The 20,722-nt window shown below is 61.8% G+C and overlaps 1 protein-coding gene across 4 annotated transcripts in view; it reads left to right on the top strand.

Moving 5' to 3' along the window:
- The window catches only part of JAKMIP3 (Janus kinase and microtubule interacting protein 3), a 101,442-nt gene that overhangs the window by 57,743 nt on the left and 22,977 nt on the right, over positions 1 to 20,722 (top strand). For 2 of the 4 annotated variants that reach the window (XM_036827707.1, XM_036827704.1), the window contains exons 4-16: positions 5,836 to 6,051; positions 7,513 to 7,632; positions 8,188 to 8,334; positions 8,566 to 8,697; positions 9,935 to 9,970; positions 10,785 to 10,844; positions 11,588 to 11,716; positions 12,727 to 12,855; positions 13,781 to 13,864; positions 15,371 to 15,433; positions 17,278 to 17,376; positions 18,190 to 18,288; positions 18,407 to 18,466. In XM_036827707.1, the coding sequence (XP_036683602.1) occupies positions 5,836 to 6,051; positions 7,513 to 7,632; positions 8,188 to 8,334; positions 8,566 to 8,697; positions 9,935 to 9,970; positions 10,785 to 10,844; positions 11,588 to 11,716; positions 12,727 to 12,855; positions 13,781 to 13,864; positions 15,371 to 15,433; positions 17,278 to 17,376; positions 18,190 to 18,288; positions 18,407 to 18,466 (1,374 nt within the window). The remainder of the gene's footprint in view (positions 1 to 5,835; positions 6,052 to 7,512; positions 7,633 to 8,187; positions 8,335 to 8,565; positions 8,698 to 9,934; positions 9,971 to 10,784; positions 10,845 to 11,587; positions 11,717 to 12,726; positions 12,856 to 13,780; positions 13,865 to 15,370; positions 15,434 to 17,277; positions 17,377 to 18,189; positions 18,289 to 18,406; positions 18,467 to 20,722) is intronic. The other 2 variants (XM_036827706.1, XM_036827705.1) reach the window with 2 other exon arrangements.

The raw sequence follows: 20,722 nt of genomic DNA, 5'->3' as shown, positions 1-20,722 counted from the left end.
TGGGGAGGGGCGCGGGGGGCGCGGGGCGCGGGGCGTGGGCAGCAGGGGCAAGGGGCGGGCCTGCTTCGGCCTCGCTCTCGGGCAGGGTCCCCTGCACGGCGCACCTCACACCCCTACGGTTGGTTTGCAGACTCCAGAGAGGCCAGGCTGCTAAAAACAGCAGGATGCGTTTCAGAACTCACCACAGTCAGTGCCCCCCCCCCCCAGGGCCCGGGAGGCTGCAGTCCTCTCCCCTCCACCCACCCAGCTTTCCTTCCCATTTCCAGCGTGGCCACAACAAGGCACCTACAAAGGAACCCCCCTGTTTCCTGGAAAGGGCTTCTGAAAGGTTCCCCTTCTCACAGCCCCAAGTTAAGCTCAAGCCAGGCAGGGGCTAGTGTCTGATGGCATGAGTCCCACACTCCATAACTAGCAGGTTCTGTGGTCTGTGAGCTCACTGGACCCAGAGAGGCGAGACCAGAGCCCCACAGCTGATGGTCATGGGCCCCAGGCCCTCCTGACCTTCCCAAGCTGTGCACTGTCTGGGAAAGCGGCGCCCTTTGCAGGTCAGGAACTTCATCGGGTGCAGCCTCCTGGCTCCAGAGACCAGGTGCCCAATATATGCGTGTATATATATATGTGTATATATGTCTCTGTGTGTATATTTCACATATATATATCTTTCAGATGTATATCATTGAAGACATACATGCCTGATAGCAAGAAGACCAATACTTCCCTTTTGAGACCCCCCCCCCCACAAGAGTCCCACAGCTCCGCGTCCGTCTCACTTAGCCCAGTGGGGAGGGAATGGGCGGTGGGGTCACATTCCACCCACCGCATCTCCCGCCGCATCCACCAGGTGTCGCTGTTGGAAGCCGGTCCACAAGGTGCCGCCCCGCCAGCATCAGGACCCAGCGCCCCTCCATCCACCTCAGCTGCTCTTCCCAGAGCCCAACCATATTACAGAATATACAAAATAATTGTTTCCAGTTTTTATGGGCTATAATGCACATACATCACTGTCTAGGTTTAAAGTGTACAACACGGTGGTTTGACTTACGTTTATGTGTGAAATGATTACCCCCAGTAGCTTAGCATCCATCAGTTCATGGAGACACAATAAAAAGAAAAACCAAAAGAAAATTAAAAAAATTTTTTCCTTGTGATAAGAACCCTTAGGATCTACTGTATTAACAGCTTTCATATATTTCAATACATATCAATGTTCTGTTTTTGTGCAATTTAAAGCAAATAATGAAAAACACACACGAAGTCTCAGCCGCGTGCCCAGCACACAGGAGGTGTTCCCAGAGCGAGGGCCACAGTGAGCGCCCGTTGCTGCCACCCGCGAGCCCAGCATCATGGCCCAAGCCTCCCTGCCAGGGCCCTTTCTCCGTTGCGGCGCTGCCCCCATGGTGCCCCCTTGCTTAACTGAGGCCCGGCATCTCCTCGACCTTCTCGTTTAGGCTCTAGCTGGTGAGAGCATCCTGGCCCCTAGACCCGGCTGTGGATTCAGGGGTAGCACCCGGCCCAGCTGTGCAGACACGTCTGAAGTGACCATGACTGAGGCCAAGTGTGATGCCCCAGCCCGGGGGGATGGGCGGCCTTGGCTGGGAATGGGGGCTCCGGGGCATTTTCAGAGAAGGCGGGGTGGGAAAGAGAGGGAGTGGGAGCAGGGCTGGAGGGTGGAAGATGTGGTCCAGAGGCGGCCCCACCGTAGGGGCCTGGGGGCAGGTCTGAGGAAGGGACCTGGTTTGGAGGGGAGGCGGGCTGGGGGCTGTCCAGAGGCAGGGCCTGGCCCCGAGCCACAGTGCAGGGCCAGCAATGGTCAGGGCGCTGCGGGCCAGAGGAGGGACATGGTCCCAGGTCCCAGCACAGCCACGGTGCAGCGAGGTTCACTGACGCGGCCCCAGGGATGACCGTGCTGACGGCCGTCGGGGGTCTCAGGGCTCCCGCACAGAGAGACCCCGTCTGCAATTACCTTGGAAGATATTTGGCAATCCCAGTTTCTTACAAACATCAGGCAAAGAGTTGCTGTTTCCCCAGCCATGGCACTGGCCCATCCCAGGGTGTGGTGACGATTTTCCTGGGTCTGGGAGGAAGGCACGTGGTTCCGGAAGGTCAGAGGTCCACCAGTGCTCAGGGAAGCGCTGGCCTGGGGGAGACGCGGCCTCCCCTTCCCCGTGCGCCACCCAGCGCTGGACGCCGAACCAGGGCATGTGTGACCGCAGGAGCGGCCGTGCAGCAGCCAGTGCCAGACAGGGTTGCAGCCGAGTGAGGGCCAGCCCGGGGGCCCTACTGCAGCCCAGGCACAAGGCTGGAGCGCGGAGGCCGTGGGCAGCCTGACCGGGAAGCCAGGAGCGTGCAGGGAGGTCCGCGCCTCCGCGTGCACATGTGGCCGGTGCCCCGTGCAAAGAGTGCTGCTTGTAGCAAACCTGGGGCCTGAATTCCCTGCGCCCTGGGGGACGGGAGCCCCGCCTGTAGATGGGCCTCGCTGGCAGCCCGGCCCAGGGAGGAAGGGAGGGGACCTCAACGAGCGGTGGCCACTTTGCAGAGAACACGACAACTCCCAAGTGGCCAAAAGCAGGAGACTCCCCTGCAGCACCTGGGTCAGTCTGGCTGGAGTTCGGGGCCTGGCCCCTGCCCGCTTGCCCCGGCTCTTCCGGCCCTTGTCCTGTGGCTCCAGCCGCCCCGGCTCTTCCGGCCCTTGTCCTGTGGCTCCAGCCGCCCCGGCTCTTCCGGCCCTTGTCCTGTGGCTCCAGCCGCCCCGGCTCTTCCGGCCCTTGTCCTGTGGCTCCAGCCGCCCCGGCTCTTCTGGCCCTTGTCCTGTGGCTCCAACCGCCCCGGCTCTTCCGGCCCTTGTCCTGTGGCTCCAGCCGCCCCAGCTCTTCTGGCCCTTGTCCTGTGGCTCCAGCCGCCCCGGCTCTTCCGGCCCTTGTCCTGTGGCTCCAGCCAGTTTGCGGTCCTCTGGGTGCAGCTCACAGGGTCTGAAGGGGAGGCTGTAGCCATCTGTAGGCATGTCAGAGAGGCCGGCAGGCAGCAGGCTGGCCCTGGTGAGGCGTGAGGCTGAGGGCCCCCGCAGGGCCAGGCGTGGGCAGGAGCGGGATGCCTGGGCTGGGCCAGCGGCGAAGGGCCGGGGAGCTGTGGAGAGTTAGGTCCCTGCTTTGACCCCGGGACCCTGGGTGCTGGCCGGAGGTGTGGCACCCCGTGAGGGCACAGAGCTCTCAAGGAGAAGCTTCCTGGAGGGTGGGGACGCGGTGGCCGGCGGGCACGCCCAGACAGAGCCAGGGAGGCCCGGAGCCGGGCGGGCTGCAGGGCTGCAGGAAGGACTCGGCGCTCAGAGGTGCTTCTCACCGGCGGGGCTCGCCTCTGAGTGCCCGGGGGGATTCAGGAGGTGACTGCAGGATTAGGGCCTCCCTGCTGAGGCCCAGGCCTGTTGTTTTTAGGGCCCCCTGGATCTTACAGAAGAGAAGTCTGGAGCCCCAGGAGGCTCTGGGGCCACCTCGTCAGCCGTGTCCGGCTACACAGTGACCCTGGAGAGACTCGGTCCCGGGGTTGGGGCGGGGGAGCTCCTGACCAAACTTTCACCCTGTCAGAGTGGAAGGGAAGGAGGTGGTTCGCTCCGACTTCCTCCGTGAGCTCAGATGCGTCCCCATCGTCCCAGCAGGTGGGGAGGGGGTGTGACTCTGGGCCCCAGGAGCAGCTTCGGGCACATTCATGCTGTGTTGTTGTGGAATCGGGGGATGTCTGTCGAGCATTCGCTAAAATACCAGCTCAGACGGTTATTAAAAATTCTATAAAACCAAAGAAGTACAGGCAACACCAACTTCAGCTTTCTCATAAAAACCTCTGGTGTGTGATGCTACCTCCCCCCCAGCTGTCTGGACAGCTAGTTAGCGTGGTTAAACCCATACAGAGACTGCTGTGAGGGGGCGTGGATCCTTTGCAGGTCAGGAGAACAGCCCAGCTTTCCCGCGGCCGCCCGCCGAGGCTTCCCTGGCCATCCCATTACCCGGGTTTGAATGTGCTCCCCGAGCTGGAAGCAGCTCCCTGAGTGTGGTGGGGGCCCCATGCGTCCGCCAGAGCGTGTCTCCCCTCGGCTGGGCGTGCCCGTGGTGCACACGCGCCTCCTTCACGGACGGGCCTCTGTGTCTAAAGCAGCAGGGCCGGGAGATGTAGGAATGTGCCCTTGGCTGAGACCCTTGGCATCTCGGGCACCACGAGGCGCTGAGTGCGAGGCCCCCTGGGATCTTAGAGGAGTTTCCATCTTCAGAAATCAAATCCCCCCCTCGGTGGGGTGGAAGCAGCCGCACACATTTCCTTGGTGGGCAGATCTCAGAGCTTCGCCTCGGGGTGGACCGGCTAACTTGGCCACGTTACGTGGCACGTACAGTGACTTCCCTGGGAGGTTGGCTTCCTGGTCCAAACCATCTGCTTAAATAGCTGATTTAAGTGAGAGAGTGGAGACTTGTTTTCACGTTTCCTGATGAAGGAAAAATGATGTGTCTTAAGTGTCTGTGTATGACTGTAAATGTGAGACCAGAGAATATAGCTGCTTCTTAATATGACTTTATTTTCACCGGCCTCTTTGCTTCCACTAACTGAATGGGTTGCCTCTTTCCACTTTGCTGTGTGCTCCAGGCGATGGGAGTTTAGTAATTAAGGATTTCTTTTCTTCTGTTCAGTGGGTCGCTTGCCTGTGAATTCTGTGATCTGGGCTAATTAGACATCTCTACTCTTTGTTCCAAGCTGACTTCGGCAGATGGCTGATTTATTAACTTACTCAAACCTTAAACAGCAAGCAAAGCAGCAGGATATCCTACCCTGCTCTGCTGTTTGAAATATGTTTTAAACCGCGTCTTCTTGTCAATCTGGTGCCATTTGTAATGACGCCCCCAGCCCCCGAGCCTGTCTGTCTAAAGAATGGGCCACACGGGCCCGTTCCGCCTGGCCCTCCCCCCAGGGCAGTGGGCTGAGCTTTGGTCAGGGCCGCCCCTGTGGCAGCCGGGAGGGGTCAGAGGCCAGGCGCAGCTGTGTCTGGAAGGGCTGGCGGCTATCAGGAGGTTGACACTTTAGGGAGAGGGGGCCGGGCTGCAGACCCCTCACAGCCACCAGACGCCCTGGGCACCCTGTCCTCCCGTCTGGAGTCTGCTTGTCTAGGGACCCCCCGCCCCAAGCCTTAGCTCAGAGGAAGCTGAATTAAAAATGTGGCTTTGCCTGCGAGCAGTCGGGCAGCGCCCCTGCTTTCTACCCGCACCTTGGAGCCAGGGGAGGACACGCGTGTTGGGCCTACACACCGTCCAGCCTTCCCAAGCCAGGCGCCCGCAGAGCAGCGGGAAAGAGGCCGAAAGGGCTTTCGGGCCTCCGGCTCCTACTTCTCTGTGTTCACAGCCCGCCTGTTTTAACACAAACCTTGCTCATCCTACTGACGGGGTACAGGAAACTCGGGGCGCCCCTATTCTGCCTGAGGTGCAGCAGAAGGCGGAGGGTAGAGGTGGCCTCTCCGGACCCTGCCGGGCAAGGGGTCCCCACAGGCCAGCCTGGGAGAGGGGAGTCCCGCCAGGACCCCGGGGAGGCTGGGGAGGGGTGTGTGGTGGAGGCGTCCAGGGAGGCGTCCTGGGCTCCCCCAGCCTGGTCCGAGCTGGGGAGTCACGTGAGGCCTGGGCGGCGGGGCACGGCTCTCGGTCCAGGGCCACTTGCTTTGCTTCGGGTCTCAGAGCCCGAGATGCCGGCAGGGCTGCTGCTGCGGGGGCCCCTCCTGACGCTGGTACGAGAGTCACTCCGCCTGTTTCTATGGTAACTGCAGATCTGTACCCTGCCTTCGTGTGTGATTGTGTTCTGTTCTCCTTGTAGATGGAGGAGATAAAATTTAAAGACAGAGCAGTCTTCGTGCTGGAGAGAGAGTTAGGGGTTCAAGCCGGGCATGCTCAGAGACTGCAGCTCCAAAAAGAGGCTCTAGATGAGCAGCTGTCCCAGGTCAAAGAGACCGATCGGCACCTGGGCAGCCCCAGACGGGAACTTCCTCACGCAAGCGGTGCAGGAGACGCCTCAGACCACTCGGGAAGCCCTGTAAGCACCGCCCATGCTTGGCCCGGCGACCCAGAGTCACAGACGGTGCTGCCCGTGGCTCATGGCCCCGCGGGCAGCTCCCTGGGGAGTCCAGAGCCCAAGCCCTCCTGCCCTGGCGACACCGACCGTGTCTGCAGCCCGCAAGCCAGAGGGACACTCAGCTTCTCTGGCTTGGCTGAGAGGGCCCAGAGACTTCCGTCTCTTCCCTTCCTTGTGACGTAGCACAGCACAAGCCCTCCTCTGTCCCCTCCCATGGGCCCTGCCCAAAGCGTCAGGCTTCTAGCTGCACCCACCTCAGCTGCCGGGCCCCAGGCTGCGCAGGGTCCCTGCCCTCGCTGCTGGGAGTTGCCGCTGGGCTGCTCCATCGCCGCAGGCACGTGGGCTTTGCCTCGCGGCCCAGGGCGGCCCCCTGCTCGCCCGCCTCTGGCTTTGACCCTCCCGCAGTGGTTTCTGCCGCTCACGTCACCAGTCGCCCACCCACCGCTTTCCGCATGCCCATGCCGCTTTCCGCTCCTCGGGCTGCATGACAGCGCAGGGGCTGTGACACCATCCACTTCCTCACGGCCGCTCCTGATTCAGAGCCCTCTGAGGGGTTCCGGGAATCCGGGAGGGAGTCTAAATTCCACGGACCCTCGACGCGGTCCTTCCAGGTCTGCCCCCTCGCCTCTCCTGCACCTGCTGAATGAGGAACCGTTCCTCGGTCCTTCCTGGACACGTGTCTGTTTGCTTTGAGGACAGAACCGCATTTGAGCCGAGCCAGCCCTAGGACAGTGACATTTCAAGAATAGAGCATGACATTTTATAATCTTATTATAAATGGCTTAACTGGACCAAAGCCAGCTCCTGCTCTGGCATTCGATAGATTCCGTGAACTCCAGAGAAATTCGGAAGCCAGATCAAAAGGTTTTCTTTGATTTTTCAATCAAGCTCTAGTGGTTCCCGAAGTGACCTTTTAGAAACTAAATTTGAGGGACCACTTTTCTCGGCAAACCCACTTTTGAAAGTCTAAGTTGAACACCTTTTCCTGGGCTCACGTCATAACACGAGGAAAATTATGCCCCGACTGCAGTGCAGGGCAGGCCCCCCTCCTGAGAGCTGCATCCGGCAGTGGCCACATGAAGCATGGTGCTGGTTTCCGGGGTTTTCTCGGCGTCGCGCAAGCCTGCGGCACCTGCATCGGCACGCCCTCGCCCCCGTATCTGCATGCCCTCGCCCCCCACATCTGGATACTTCTGGACATTTCTGCTCCCTCATCCTGTCCCCAGCGTACAGTTTGCAGTGGCCACGGCGCTCGAAGCAGCAGTTGCCGGCCCCCAGGAGGGTCCACACCCACCCCCAGCTGTTCGGAATCACGGGCGATCATGACGCAGAAGTGCCTTGGTTTCCGTGGTGTGTTGAGATTTGCAGTGGTTTTTGTGTCTGTGTCTAGGAACAGTTATTTGCAGTTGATTTTTGTTTTAGGAACAGCAGTTGGATGAAAAGGATGCTCGGCGTTTCCAACTTAAGATTGCGGAGCTGAGCGCGATCATCCGGAAACTCGAGGACCGCAATGCCCTGCTGTCGGAGGAGAGGAACGAGCTGGTGCGTGGCAGCGGGGCCTCTGGATTCTGTGGGCTTGTGGTTGCTGTGCAGGGGTAGCTGGGGCATCCTCTTGCAAACTTCCCTGTGGAAAGGGGGAATGAGGGTGACGGGGTGGGCCTCGCGTCCAGTCTCCTTGGCTGTTTCCAATAAAACTTTATTAACAAAATCAGGTGGGGGGCCAGATGCGGGCCTCAGGAGCTGGCTGGCTGACCCCTGCCCTGCGTCACCGAGGCACAAGTACCCTCAGTTCTGCGTGTGATCGGGAACATGTGAGGACCTCGCCCTTTAGCGGCGCCCTCGCCATTGGTCCTTATGGCCACAGAGATTCCCCGGTGACCTGTGCTGCCGGGGTGGGAGCTCCCCCAGGGGCTCCGAAGGGTCGCGAGCCGGGCTGCTTCCCACAGCTCCTATGGGCTGAATAGAGCGCGGGCCCTAGGCTGCTGCCCTCTGTGGAACCTGAGGCTTATTCCGCTCACTTTACCGCCTCTGTTTGGAGACTGCTGGTTCTCTGCACGCTTTTCAAAATCACTCTGTGTAATTCATTTTGTCTTTCAGTTAAAACGTTTAAGGGAAGCTGAAAGTCAGTACAAGCCATTGCTGGATAGAAACAAACGCCTTACTCGGAAAAACGAAGATCTGTCCCACACTTTACGTCGGATGGAAAACAAGTTAAAATTTATCACCCAGGAGAACATAGAGATGGTAAGGGGCCTCGCTCTCGGGTAACCAGCCTCTCCTATGCGAGGCTTGGTAGCAAGATCGAGCCTTTGGTCTCACGGGCGTCTCTGGGGCCAGGAGCTCGCCGGCAAGGAGGCCGTCCACCCACGGCCCAGGGGCGGCTGGTGACAGGGCTGCTGGGACGCAGCAGGCGCCCTTCACCAGTCGGGCCCCTCAGCCCACATGTCGCGTCGTGTGGTCTGGTTGGTTTTTCAGAGACAGAGAGCTGGCATCCTAAGGAGACCCAGTTCCTTAAACGACCTGGACCAGAGCCAGGACGAAAGAGACGTTGACTTCCTGAAGCTGCAGATCCTGGAACAACAGCACCTCATAGACGAGCTCTCCAAGGTGACCGCGGGGTGTCACCCCCCCGCCCGCCCGCCCGCCCGCCCGCCGCGCCCCTGTCCCCTCCCATCCCCGCTCCGCTGCCCACAGGGCGCCCTGCGCCCGGGCTGGGCGGGGCCTGCCGGAGACGGGGGACACCCTCCCCCAGGGTCGGCTCCAGGCGCCCCCGCCAAAGCCCTCTGCTGCCCCCCGCTCAGGACTGCGACCTCAAGAGCGGCAGCAGGGCCTGTGTGGCCCCGGGGCTCTCACAGCGCTGCGGGTGGGATCCACAGTCAGGGCGCCGCAGGGCCGCGCGCCCCCAGCCGGTGCTGGGGAGGACGGGTCTTTGGCCGCCGGCCGCATCCCTCTGGCCTCAGCTGTCTTACTGGGGCCTCTCCCCTCTTCTCTGGACACCCACCCACCCTAATCCAGGATGGTCTCCTCTCAAGGTCCATGACATAATCACACCGCAAAGACCCTGTTTCCAAATAAGGCCGTAGTCCCAGGCCTGGGGCTTAGGGTGTGGGGATATGTCTCCAGGGGGCCCCACCCTCCATCTACGTAGCCCTCTCCCTGCGGCCCCAGCCCCGGCACAGCTTTTCCAGTAGTCCTTCCGCGGACCCTCCTGCAGTTACCCTCATCAGGGCATCTTCTGCGTCTTTTTGGGACCCTGACTGACTCCACGGTCAGATCAGTTCAGAACAAGCTGCTTTGGTCATTCTGTGCCCTGGGCGGGGGCGGGGGGCAGGGAAGCAGAGGGGACAGCGGCGCTCTCTGTCCTGTCACGGGCGTGGCGCAGGGCCAGGGAGCGCTGGTCTGTCTTGTCTCCATGACTGAAATCACCTCCGAAGTAACTGAGGTGGGTCGGGGCATCTTCCCACCCCGTGGGCAAGATGGGGTCTCACCACCCAGCCTTCCCTGACAGGGCCTGAGGTCAGAGCTCTCGTCCTTTCAGTGACCAGTGAGCGTCCGTCCCCACAATAAGAATGCACGAGGGGAAGAGGACAGACACAGCATCCTGACCAGTTGCAGACGCGCACTCACCCTGAGCCTCTGCCGGCTCCCGGGTGCCCTTGGGGGCACCGGCTTAGGGAGGGAGGAAGGACCAGGGCCAAGTAAGAGCCTCCCTCTCAGGGCAGGGGGTGGGCGAGAGCAATGGGATTCTGCGTCAGGAAGCAGAGGCTGGGGGCCCGCAGGGCTCGGGGGCTCCCACGGGGCAAGGTCTGTGCTCCCAACTCTCCACGTGCCTTCTCTCTTCCAGACTCTGGAGACTGCCGGCTACGTGAAGAGCATGTTAGTAAGTACCAGCCAGCATCCTCTGCTGCATCTCCTCCCACGTCCCGGGGCCTTTGTCCCCAAAGCCCTCCTGCGCCAGTGGCTCCTCCCCATCCAGACCGGAGCACCCACCCCCGCCCTGGGTGGGTTTTATGATCACAGGGCTGCTGGCCCAGAGGCTTTGCCGTGGTGACTGAGAACGCCCACCCGGTAGGGTCATGCGGGGAAACGGCCAACACCCCGGTTGACTTTTGACAACGCCTGATTCAGAGCTGGCTCCCCCTCCCGCCCTGGGACACTCACCCGCACCATGGGTTTCTCCAGCCCCGCATGGACCCCGGTCTGGGCCTGGCTGGCTTCCTCGTGGCCCCATAAATGCAGCCTAGCTCCCTGGAGAGAACAGGGTCACTGGTCTCACGTGTTTGCGAGGTCTGTCTCCACCGTGTGAATGCCACCCTGTGGACATCTGCCCTGGGAGAGCGGAGAAGGGCTGGGCCCTCCGTCCTTCTCGAATTTCCATTCATGTGTGTGCCGCTCTAACCCCTGCCCCGCAGGGCCCCAACCCCAGACAGCGGAGGAAGCTCCAGACGTGAGCTCAGAGACACCCAAACCTGCCGTTCCTATTCCAGCCCGAGCTGGAAAGATGGTCCATCCAAACCCTCAGGGCAAACTACCCTGGGCAGGCCTCACTGCAGTGTCTTTGCGGTAATGCAGGCAATGGACCAGTCTCAGGGTCACCGTCGGTCCATTCAAATGACGACTCGGAAATACTAACCTGTGTATTTAAAACTGACAGCTGTTCAACTACTCAAAAAATCTCAATTGGTTTTTTGCAGGAGCGCGATAAGCTTTTAAGATATCGGAAACAAAGAAAGAAGATGGCAAAACTCCCCAAGGTAAACGAGAACATGAAACGTGTATTTTAAAAAGCCACTTAACAGGAATGAACCTATTCCTTTAGATGTGAAAAGAAAATGGTTTTCTTATTTCTAAAAATTGTTCTTATGAAATAACCAAAACAGGACCCAAAGTAAGTATTCTCTTTATATTTTAAATTAAAAAACCCAACCTTGTTTCCTTTAAATTTCCAAGAGGAGATGTGAATTCACCACAGTAATGAGGAGGAGGAGAAGGTAGCTGCGACTCGCTCCCCGCCTCGGGCCAGGACACGGGCGGCAGCGCCGGGGTCTCTCCCAGGCAGACCTGCGCCCCTGCGCCCCTAGGGAATTTGAAGGCCTGGGATAGTTTCTTTGCTGCACAATCCTTTTTGATAAACCTGTGATTTTTATTAAAGGAGATTTGGGAGACATTCCCAAAGGACCTAACTTGTATCCTGCTTTTTACAAAATGTGTGGGGTTTTTTTGGTTTGGTTTTGGAACAACCAACGGTGATCCCCATACAGGCTGTTAGAGATCCCTTAGGCACAAATATGGGCTTGTCTGGCCCCCAGAAAGGCCGCTAGGAGGGCCATCTCCCACTCTGCTGTCCGCCAGCCCAGATGGTGGCCCCCTTGGCGGGAGGTTGGGCGGCCCAAGCAGTGCGGGGTGTGGGCGGTCCAGGGTGGAGGCCGGAGTGCGCTTGGGGGCGGCCGGGCAGCTGGTCTGGGTTTGGATTAACACCGTCCCTTTTGGTCACAAGCCGGTTGTCGTGGAGACCTTCTTTGGATACGACGAAGAGGCTTCCCTGGAATCTGACGGTTCTTCCATCTCTTATCAAACGGACAGGACAGACCAGACCCCGTGCACCCCAGACGACGACCTGGAGGAGGTACCCTCCCGCGGCGGCTTCTGGATGGGCCCAGCGGGCAGCACAGAGGCAGGCGGGGTCGGGGTCAGGAGGCCTGCTCCCCGGAGGGGGCCCTCACCGGCTGTAACCCTCAGTAACCCACGATTTTGTACAGTGGGAAACACCTCCCGCTGCTGGCTTCCTGGCTGTCCCTGCCCCCCTTCCTTCGCACGCACGCCCCGTCTGCTTCACCCACGTCATTCCGCCACGGCCCCCTCTGCAGAGCGGTGCAGGGAGCTCCTGCCCTCTCAGGGTGACGGGGGTGGGGGCTCTGGGCCACCCAGCAGGGGTCAGCACCAACGCCACGGAGGCAGCCGACTCGTGCATCAGGGTGTAGAGGTGATGAGGACAAGCTCTGTCTCTGAATAAACACAGCCGAGGTGTCCCACCCTCCTCGCGCCCCCTTCCAGGAAAACACTGGCCCAGCCCTGCGGGTGTGGGATGAGGAGGGGCCAGTGGTCCGTGGCCCTGACCAGGCACAGCGGGCATTGAGGCCGCGGATCGCACGGCCCCACAACCATGAACCCGCTTAGAGATCCAAGACAGGGTAGCACAGCTGCCGCCAGTGAGGACGGGCCTGGGGGAGCTTGGGCCCATTAGGGTTCCCGTCCGGTCACTCCTGGACATGGCTTGTTCTCCTCTGAAGGCCAGCAGCCCCCTGCCTTCTCCCTGGGGCAGCAAGTGACATCCCAGCCAGGGGGAGGCAGCAGGGGTGACTGTGCAGGAAGGGAGCCTGGAAGGTGAGACCTCAGCTTTAAGCCTTTCACAAGGCCCAGGTCCCTTCCCGACACAGTCCGGCAGAGCGGAGCCTCAGGGGAGCCCGGTCAGGAACGCAGGGTCCCCGGGTCAGGGCAGCCTGGCTGGCAGGTGGGCCCCCGCTGAGCCCTGACCTCGGAACAGCCAGCTCGGCCTTTCATCCCAGGGCTCAGGGCGTGCCTCTCGGGTCCCCGGTAGAGGCCCGGCTAACGCTGTGTCTCCGTGCGCCCCTCCAGGGCATGGCCAAGGAGGAGACGGAGCTGCGGTTCCGGCAGCTGACTATGGAGTACCAGGCCCTGCAGCGGGCCTATGCGCTGCTGCAGGAGCAGGTCGGAGGGACGCTGGACGCAGAGCGAGAAGTTAAGGTCTAACTGACGTCCACGCCACCACGTTCCGGCTCCCACTGGGCTCCCCCGCTTGACCCCCAGCCTTGGCAGGGACCCTCGCACCTTCCAGACCCGGCCCTTCTCTCCTGCGGTCACGGTCGGGCCTGGTGATGCTCACCCAGGAGACCGACACGCGGTTGTTTGGGAAGCAGCTCTGGCGGTCGCTCAGCGGCGGGTGGGCCCGGGCCAGGGCGGGCTACCCCGCCCTCCCGAGTGGAGTGGAGGCACCCTCACACCCTGTGTCCCGATGGCCCAAACGCTGTCATCCGTTTGCCCTGGAAGCTGTTCCCCGGGCAGCCGGGCACGCATCACGATAAAGTGCCCTGCGGCCTGGACCCTGTGAGAGCAGATTAACTCGAGGGAAGGGGGCTCAGACCCCCTAGAAGCCAGCTGGTGCTGGGTGGTGGGCTTTCACGCAGCAGGGCGCCGGGGGCTGGTCTTCTAGAGGAGGTCGGGCTCTGGGGAAGAAAGTGAAAGCGAAGTGCGGAAAAGGAGGTGAGCCCAGGGCGGGCAGAGGCGCGGGGAGGGGAGGGAAGGTGCCCGGGGGCTGTGCCTGGCACATCGCTCAGCAGCCCCTCTGCGTGTGTCCTGGTCATTATCGTCCAACGACTAAAGCAGACCCTTCCGGCCCGCACCCAGCAGCGCAATCCTCTTTCATCCCGTAAACGAGGATTCTCCCTAATAATCCCTCCAAATGAATCTATAGATCATCCCCCGTAATCTCAGCGAGGTCGCGTGCTTCCGCTAGGCCTCCAAGTTTCCCCTTTACTCCAGAGCGGTCCTTGCCAAGGGGCTACTCTCCACTGGCTGAACCAAAAGGCAGACAGTCCCCTTAAAGTCCCGTCCAAGAGGGCGCGTCTGACTTTTAGAGAAAATTTGATGTATGTCTCCTCCCATCCTACAGACCCGTGAGCAGCTACAGGCGGACGTGCAGGGGGCGCAGACACGGATCGAAGACCTGGAGAAGGCGCTGGCGGAGCAGGGGCAGGTGAGCACAGGGGCCTGGGTCCCCGGGAAGCTGCGGTGGCGGCCTGGTCCCCGGGCTGCAGTGCCCCCCCGACGAGGGTGGCGGTCTGTGGGTGTGTACGTCGGCGAGAACTATTCATCTGCACACTGAAGACTGGCACCCCAGCTCCCTTTACTGTGTATGCATCACACCTCAGTAAAAGATTTAAAAGCGGAAAGAATGCATATATAAAGGAATTCCACAGCAAGCCCCAAACAAGGCAGGAACCATCCGTACACGCCTCTCTGGGCTTGATCAGAGATCCTGTCCGTCTCTTAGCTCAAGGCCTGGATTTCAGGTCCCAGGGGTTTGTTGGTCACTCCCCTCAGCCCCCTCACCTCTGGGCTCTTCAAACCCCAGGGGGAGGGCATCCATCCCACGGGGCCTGAGCCTCCCCCTGACCTGCTGGATGGTGCAGCTCCAGGTGGACCTCCAGGGCTGGCTGGAGGACGTCCAGTGGGGTTGGGAGGGTCTGGGTGGGAGAGGGCCAAGCGCTGTGCAGACCCACGGAGGGCCTGATGTGTTAACTACTGGGGAGACGGCTGGACAGACGGACAGGGCAAGGACGTGAGCCACTGCCCGGCCACATTGCCACATCCTCACCTGAGCGCATGAGGCCCCGAATCCAGTGCTGAGGCACCTGAATCACACAGGACTGGCCCACATCCCCACTCCTCGGCCCCTGAGCCCCCGGGCTGCGCTCGGCCTGAGGGAGCTGCACTCTGGAGCTGCGCACACAGCTCCAGGACCCAGACCCGGAGGCGTCGTTCCTGGGCCCCGTCTGACGTGGCGGCCGAGCTGCTTGCGCCGGAGAAGAACAGTAGCCGAGGGGCTGGGAAGCGAGAAGGAGGAGGAGGTGGAGGAAGCCGGTGCTTTCGTTGCAGAAACGAGTCCTTCAAACTTGAAAAGAACCTCACAGAGGACTCTGCTGAGAAGAAATTTGGGGCCGAGTTCAGTGTCTGGACACCTCACTTTGTGACCAAATGCCGGTGGTGGAGGTTCCTCCAGGGCATGGAGCTGGAACTGGGGGTCGAGGACACCGGGCCTCCCCCAAGGCCTGACACAGGGCAGCCCAGCGGGCGTCCACACGGGTCCCACCAGAGCTCAGAGCCTGCCTTGGGCCCCGTGTCCCCAGGTGTGAAGGGGGAGGGGCCCCCCACCCTGGCACCTGCCCTCTCGGCACCGGCCCGAGCCCCCTGGCTCCCGCTGGCTGTGTGTCTGGGTCCCCGGGACCGGCGACGTCCACGTGGGCGCCTGGCCTGGGCTAGCACGAGCCTGGGTGCCGTCCACTTCTGTCCGGGACCCTCCAAGGAAACGGGTGAAACCCTGGGTTTCCATCAGCTGTGGGGCAGAAGCTACCACTCCCTGGTTACTTCGGCAGCTGGGTGTTGAGTCTTTTCGTCACATCCCCTGTCTGCTGAATCGTGATTTCAATCATGGTTCCACCCTGCGGTGTATTTATTTCTCCACTTCGATTCCCTTTCCAAGGACACGAAGTGGATTGAAGAGAAGCAAGCGCTGTATCGGAGAAATCAAGAGCTCATAGAAAAGGTACACGCCTGCCAGGCCGCGTCTGAGCGCCTGGCTGCCTCCCGAAGAAAGCAGGGATTCCCTTGCTCTCAGGGGTTTGCGGGGTCCCCGCGGTGCTGGGCGGTGGGGAGAGGGTGGAGGTTCCCCAGCAGAGCCCCAGCCAGGCCTTCTGTGCTTCTCACTCCCGTGGGGCTGCCCCCCGACCCACCCCCGCCGTCTCCTGGGACAGGCGGCCTGGAAGGAGGCACCTGGGGTCCCGCCAGCCCCGTGTCTATAGCGGCTTCTCGGTTCTTGTTTTCTTGCCTGATGGGTTCTGTGGTTGGTGACGGTTAGACAACCTCTGTGGGCAGTTCATGGCCGTCCCCAGAGGAGTGGGCCCAGGACGGCTGGAGCCAGTCACGTGGAACGAGGAGGGAGGGGGCAGTGGCTGCATGTCCAGAGGCAGGAGGGCCAGTGGGGCCTCGCAGCTCGCTCTGGCGGTCCCCTCATCACCCTGTCCTGGTGAGGGTGCTCTTGGTGACCCGTCCCCACCAGCAGCTGGCCTTGTCCACAGGCAGAGGGCGGTGGGGGGCAGCACCTTCTACGGCAGGCACAGCCCTTCTAGAAAAGGGCCAGGCCGGCCACAGCTCGCGTGCCTGAGGGGGCAGAGGCCGGTCCTGCGCCACCCGCAGCCGTCAGGCCCAGACGGGGCAGTGCTTTGGGTGCCATTCATACCTTAAATGCTGAGCGACACCTACCTGCTGGTCGTGGACCCTCTGCACGCGTCTTAAGTCAGCACAGCTGTTTCCGTGGTGCTCTCATGCTCACATAAACACTCTGTGCACGTAAGTGCTTGTGTGTACACAGAACGGCCGCATACTTAAATGCGCACGCACACATGTAAGTGCTTCTGCGCACATATCAATGTTCACGTGCACACGTGATAGCTTGTGTGCACTCAGACACACATGTGCACCCTTAAACACTCATGTGTGCACATCCACACCTGCATATACACTTGAACACAAGCACACTCAAATGTTCACGAGCACACACACTTAAACACTCATGGGCGCTTGTCACCCGTACACGTAACACCCACATGCACACATAAACCCTCATTTGCACACTTGAACACTCATATGTGCACTTAAAACCTGTGCGTTTGTCTGGCACGGTGCCCATGGGGTCACACTCCTGGCCTGTGGGTGCATCCCAGCCGTCCCAGCCGTGCACAGTGCAGTGGGAAGACCCAGCCCCCAAGGGCGCCGGCTAGCTCAGAGGATGCTGGTGCTCCTGGATCCATCTGGACCCATTCGAGCCGCAGAGCAGGCCCCTCGGCCCCCAAGTTCAACTCGGGGGGACGGACCGAGTTGACGGTGCCCATGGTGGACACGAGACCACTGAGGACATGTGCCACGGGCTGCACTGTGCTTACCCCTTGGGAGGCGCGGGCCTCACACACGTCAGTTCTGGAGGGTGGCCAGGCAGCCACGGCACACCCGCCATCGGACAGCAGTGTTCCTGAGGCCCTGGGCCAGCCTGGGCTCCAAGGGGCGCTGTCCTGGCCGTGGTGAGGCGCGGGCAGCTTGGCGACAGCTTACGCCTCTGCCCGCGGCGGCCCTTCTCTTCCTCATCTCTGCTCAGACGGCCCCCCGCCCAGTGCACCCGGCCCTGCGTCCCCCGCCCACCCGCTGCCGGTTTAGCCCAGGAGGGGACACACCTAGTCTCACCAGGGCGGCCCCCCGCGGACTGAGGCTGGAGTGAGGGCTCTGGGCCGAGGACCTGGGCCAGGCGGCTGTCCCCGTGACGCCAGCAGCCGTCAGGGAAGCCGAGAGCTGGCCTCAGGTGAGACTCCAGGGCCTCACCCGTCTTTTATTTTACAGATTAAACAAATGGAGACAGAAGAGGCTCGGTTAAAGCATGAGGTCCAGGACGCGAAGGACCAAAACGAGCTGCTGGAGTTCCGGATCCTGGAGCTAGAGGTGCGGGGCCGGGGTGGGGTCAGAGAGCTGTCACCCCGAGCTGGTGCCGTCGAGGGCTGCGAGCCCAGCCCTGTCACTCAGAGGAAACAGATGCAAAACGGAACAAATTGTCCGCACACAGCTCTGGGGCCTCCCTCGCCCCCGGTCCCTCGTGACCCTGGCTGGCGGGCGTGACCACCCTCTCCTACCACCCTCTCCTACGACGCACCAGCTTCGCTTGGTGCGTCTCTGCACCGGCATTTCCGCCTGTCTGGTTTCCTGGCGTCCACGCACACCTGCAGCGTGGGGAGTGGGCCCCCATGAGTCCAGAGGGAGCTGCCCCTCAGTCCTCCCGCCCGCCTCCCGGGGGGCAGGAGGGCTGTGTGGCCACTCCGTGTGTGTCGCCCCGTGGCCCCAGGGCTCCTGCGTGTGGTCCTGGATGAGGACGGTGGCGGCACCTCCAGCCACTGTCCTCTGTCCTCAGGGTCACTGAGGCCAGGCCCGTGGGGGACACTGCTCCCGGTCCCCTGGGACTCATATCAGCTCGTCGGCCCCGGGGGTGGGACTGCCCGGCCCCTCAGCAGGCGGGGGCCGCTCCCAAGGGCCTGCCCGTGGGTGGCTGGGAGGTCCCTGCCCCCGTCAGTGCCCACACAGGGCCGTCCCCTGCTTAGGAGGAGGGTTTGGCCTCTGCTGCGGCAGCCGGGGCTTCGTTTTCACAAGGACCGCGCTGACCGTGTTGGGTGGACTTGGTGTCTTCACCGTGTCCCCGGGCGGCCCAGCACTGCCCTCCAGGAGGGAGGGGACACCGTGCCCAGACTTCCGCTCTCTGTCTAGGAGAGGGAGAGGAAGTCGCCGGCCATCAACTTCCACCACACCCACTTCGTGGGCGGGAAGAGCCCCCTGCAGGCGTACTGCGAGGCCGAAGGCGTGATGGTAACGCCCCGCCCCCGCCCGCACACCCCCCGCCCGCACGCCCCCCGCCCGCACACCCCTCGCCCCCGCGGCCGCCTGGCCCGCACTCCCTCCCAGCAGCCTGTCCTCCTGCCTCTAGGACATCCTGGTCTCGGAGCTGATGAAGAAGCTGGACCTCCTGGGGGACAACGCCGTAAGTGTAGGTCGCTCTCCTGACTTGTGCATGCCTCCCCGTGCCGACCGCCCTGCACGGTCCAGGGGCCCCTGTGAGTCCCGCTGTGGCCCTACCGCAGCCCACACCCTCCCACTGCCGGAGCTGCCTGGGACGGGCCCTCTGGCATTTAGGAGAAATTTCGTTCTTTCTGACACTGTTCCCACACGGGAGTTCGGGGCCTCTGCTCTCACCCTTGATTCTTCCAGCAGAGGTGCTTCTGGCCCCGTGTTCTCAGTTTCTGGAACCCCTCTCAGTCTCTAAGCTCTTCCATATCCTTGGTGGGGATGGGGGCTGTGGGTCCTCAGAGTGCCTTAGACACCTCAAACTCAGGGCTTCCCGCTTACTTAGTTTGGGAGGAGGGGCAGAGCCTATATAAATAATCCCCGAATCTCACTTAGGGCAGAGTTCCAATTTCTGCAGCAAACTCCTCAAAAGAATACTAACTGCTGAATACTAATTGCTGAACCCTCCATCCACCCATCCTCCGTCCTCCATCCTCTGTCCATCCACCTTCCATCCATTCTCCATTCACCCTCCATCCAGCATCCTGTGCTTGTTGAGCCCCTGCTCAGTGCGGGGCGGGGGGGGATCAGCTCTGCTGGAAGAGGGCCCCAATCCACACCCCAGAACGTTTCCGCCACAGGGTATCCTAACAGGTATACAGTCTACAGCTGGTCCTAAGGCACCTTGGGTTCCACATCCTGGTGACTGCTCTCAAGGAAGATCAAGGCACTAAGTCAAATTGGTGCACTCCATGTAGTAGATGGAGGAAAAAAGCACACGCAAACACACACACACACACACACACACACACACACTTCTCACACGCATACCAAAACCCAGGCGCTCACGCACATCCTTGGGGCCACTTCTTCCCAGCAGCTTCGAGGTGTTCAGGGCCCTGTGTTGACAGGAATCCCTCCTCTCCCCGCCTGCTCTTTACTTGGGAAGCAGTGAGGACGGGGAGCGGGGGGGAAGCAGCTCCCAGCGGGGAGGCTCTCCTGGCTGTATTGCCCACCCCCGACCCTGCCACTGGTCAGACCCCTTGCTCCACGTCGGCTGCAGGTAGCGGAGGTGCTGGTCCACAGCAGGGATGGCCATTGTCACGATGTGCTCCGGGGTTCAGCCTGAGTATCAGCCCCCATCATGGGCTCTTGGGAACCTTTCAGTTCACAGCTGGAGAGACTGAAGCCCCAGAGGGCACCCACCCAGGTCACAGAGCTGCGGTTCTGGCCAGCTAGGACGAGCCCAGGTCTGCCTAGTTCTGTTCGGGGCCCCTCCCAGCCCTGTAGCTACCCGCCCCAGAGCACCAGTGCACGTGACGGCCCTGGAGCCGCCCCACGGCCTCAGAGACGGGGCAGAGGACACACTGCCGGTTTTACGTGCAGGTGACCTCTAGAGACCCTTGGCAGTTTCTGAAGGACCATGGGGGCGACCCTTAGGTCTGTCGTGTGCACATGGACACACTTCAGGCAGGTGACAGGGATAGCCTGGCCCTATCCCGTTCTCAGCCAGGGCACGCTGAGGCTGCGGCCACTGTCTCCAGCTGCTTCCCAGAAGGCTGCAGCCTCCCAGCTGGCCACGGGGCACCTGGGCCCCGGACCTCGGCTTCCTCAGGAGTCAGGGTCCTTGGAGTGGAGCAGAGGGGCCGGCGGGGGGCAGAATGGACCCCTGTCCTCCCTGGTGGGCCGTCCGCTCACTGCTGCTGCACCTGGGCTGCAGGGGGGGACAGGTCACCCAGGGAGGGCTGCGAGGGTGGAGGAGACACACGTTGCCAAGGCCATGGTCACCTCCAGGAGGGAGTAGGAGGGGCCCAGCCAGGCTGCCCACCAAGTGGGACATCGCGGGCCCTTCAGCCTGGTCTGACCACATCCAGGTAGCTTCCCTCAGTTACCCCAAAGGCCCCCCTCAGCCCCCCACACTCCCATCCCTCCCATCAGGCCCAGCCCCGCCTTGGGAGGAGGGAGGGGACAGCCTGGCTCGTGTCCCCAGAAGCCAGAGGGATGAGGGGCGCCTGGCCCCGGCACCACACCGAGTCAGGGCGCAGCGTGCCTGAGGACGGCGCCTGCCTCTGTGTCCCAGCACCCGGCCGCCGACCCCCACCTGTGCCTACTGCTGCCGGGGTAGGGGGTGGTGAGAGACCCCTGCCCCTGGGGAGCTCACGCTGCGGGGGGAGAAAGGCAGGAGGGCTTTTGGAGCGGGTGGCCCCGAATCAGGGAAGTTCTGGGGTGGGGGGCCGCC

Source organism: Balaenoptera musculus, chromosome 16, assembly GCF_009873245.2.
Source record: "Balaenoptera musculus isolate JJ_BM4_2016_0621 chromosome 16, mBalMus1.pri.v3, whole genome shotgun sequence".
NCBI classification, from domain to species: Eukaryota; Metazoa; Chordata; class Mammalia; order Artiodactyla; family Balaenopteridae; genus Balaenoptera; species Balaenoptera musculus.
Note: the sequence above shows the minus strand (reverse complement) of the source record. Positions and strands in the feature narration are given on the sequence as shown.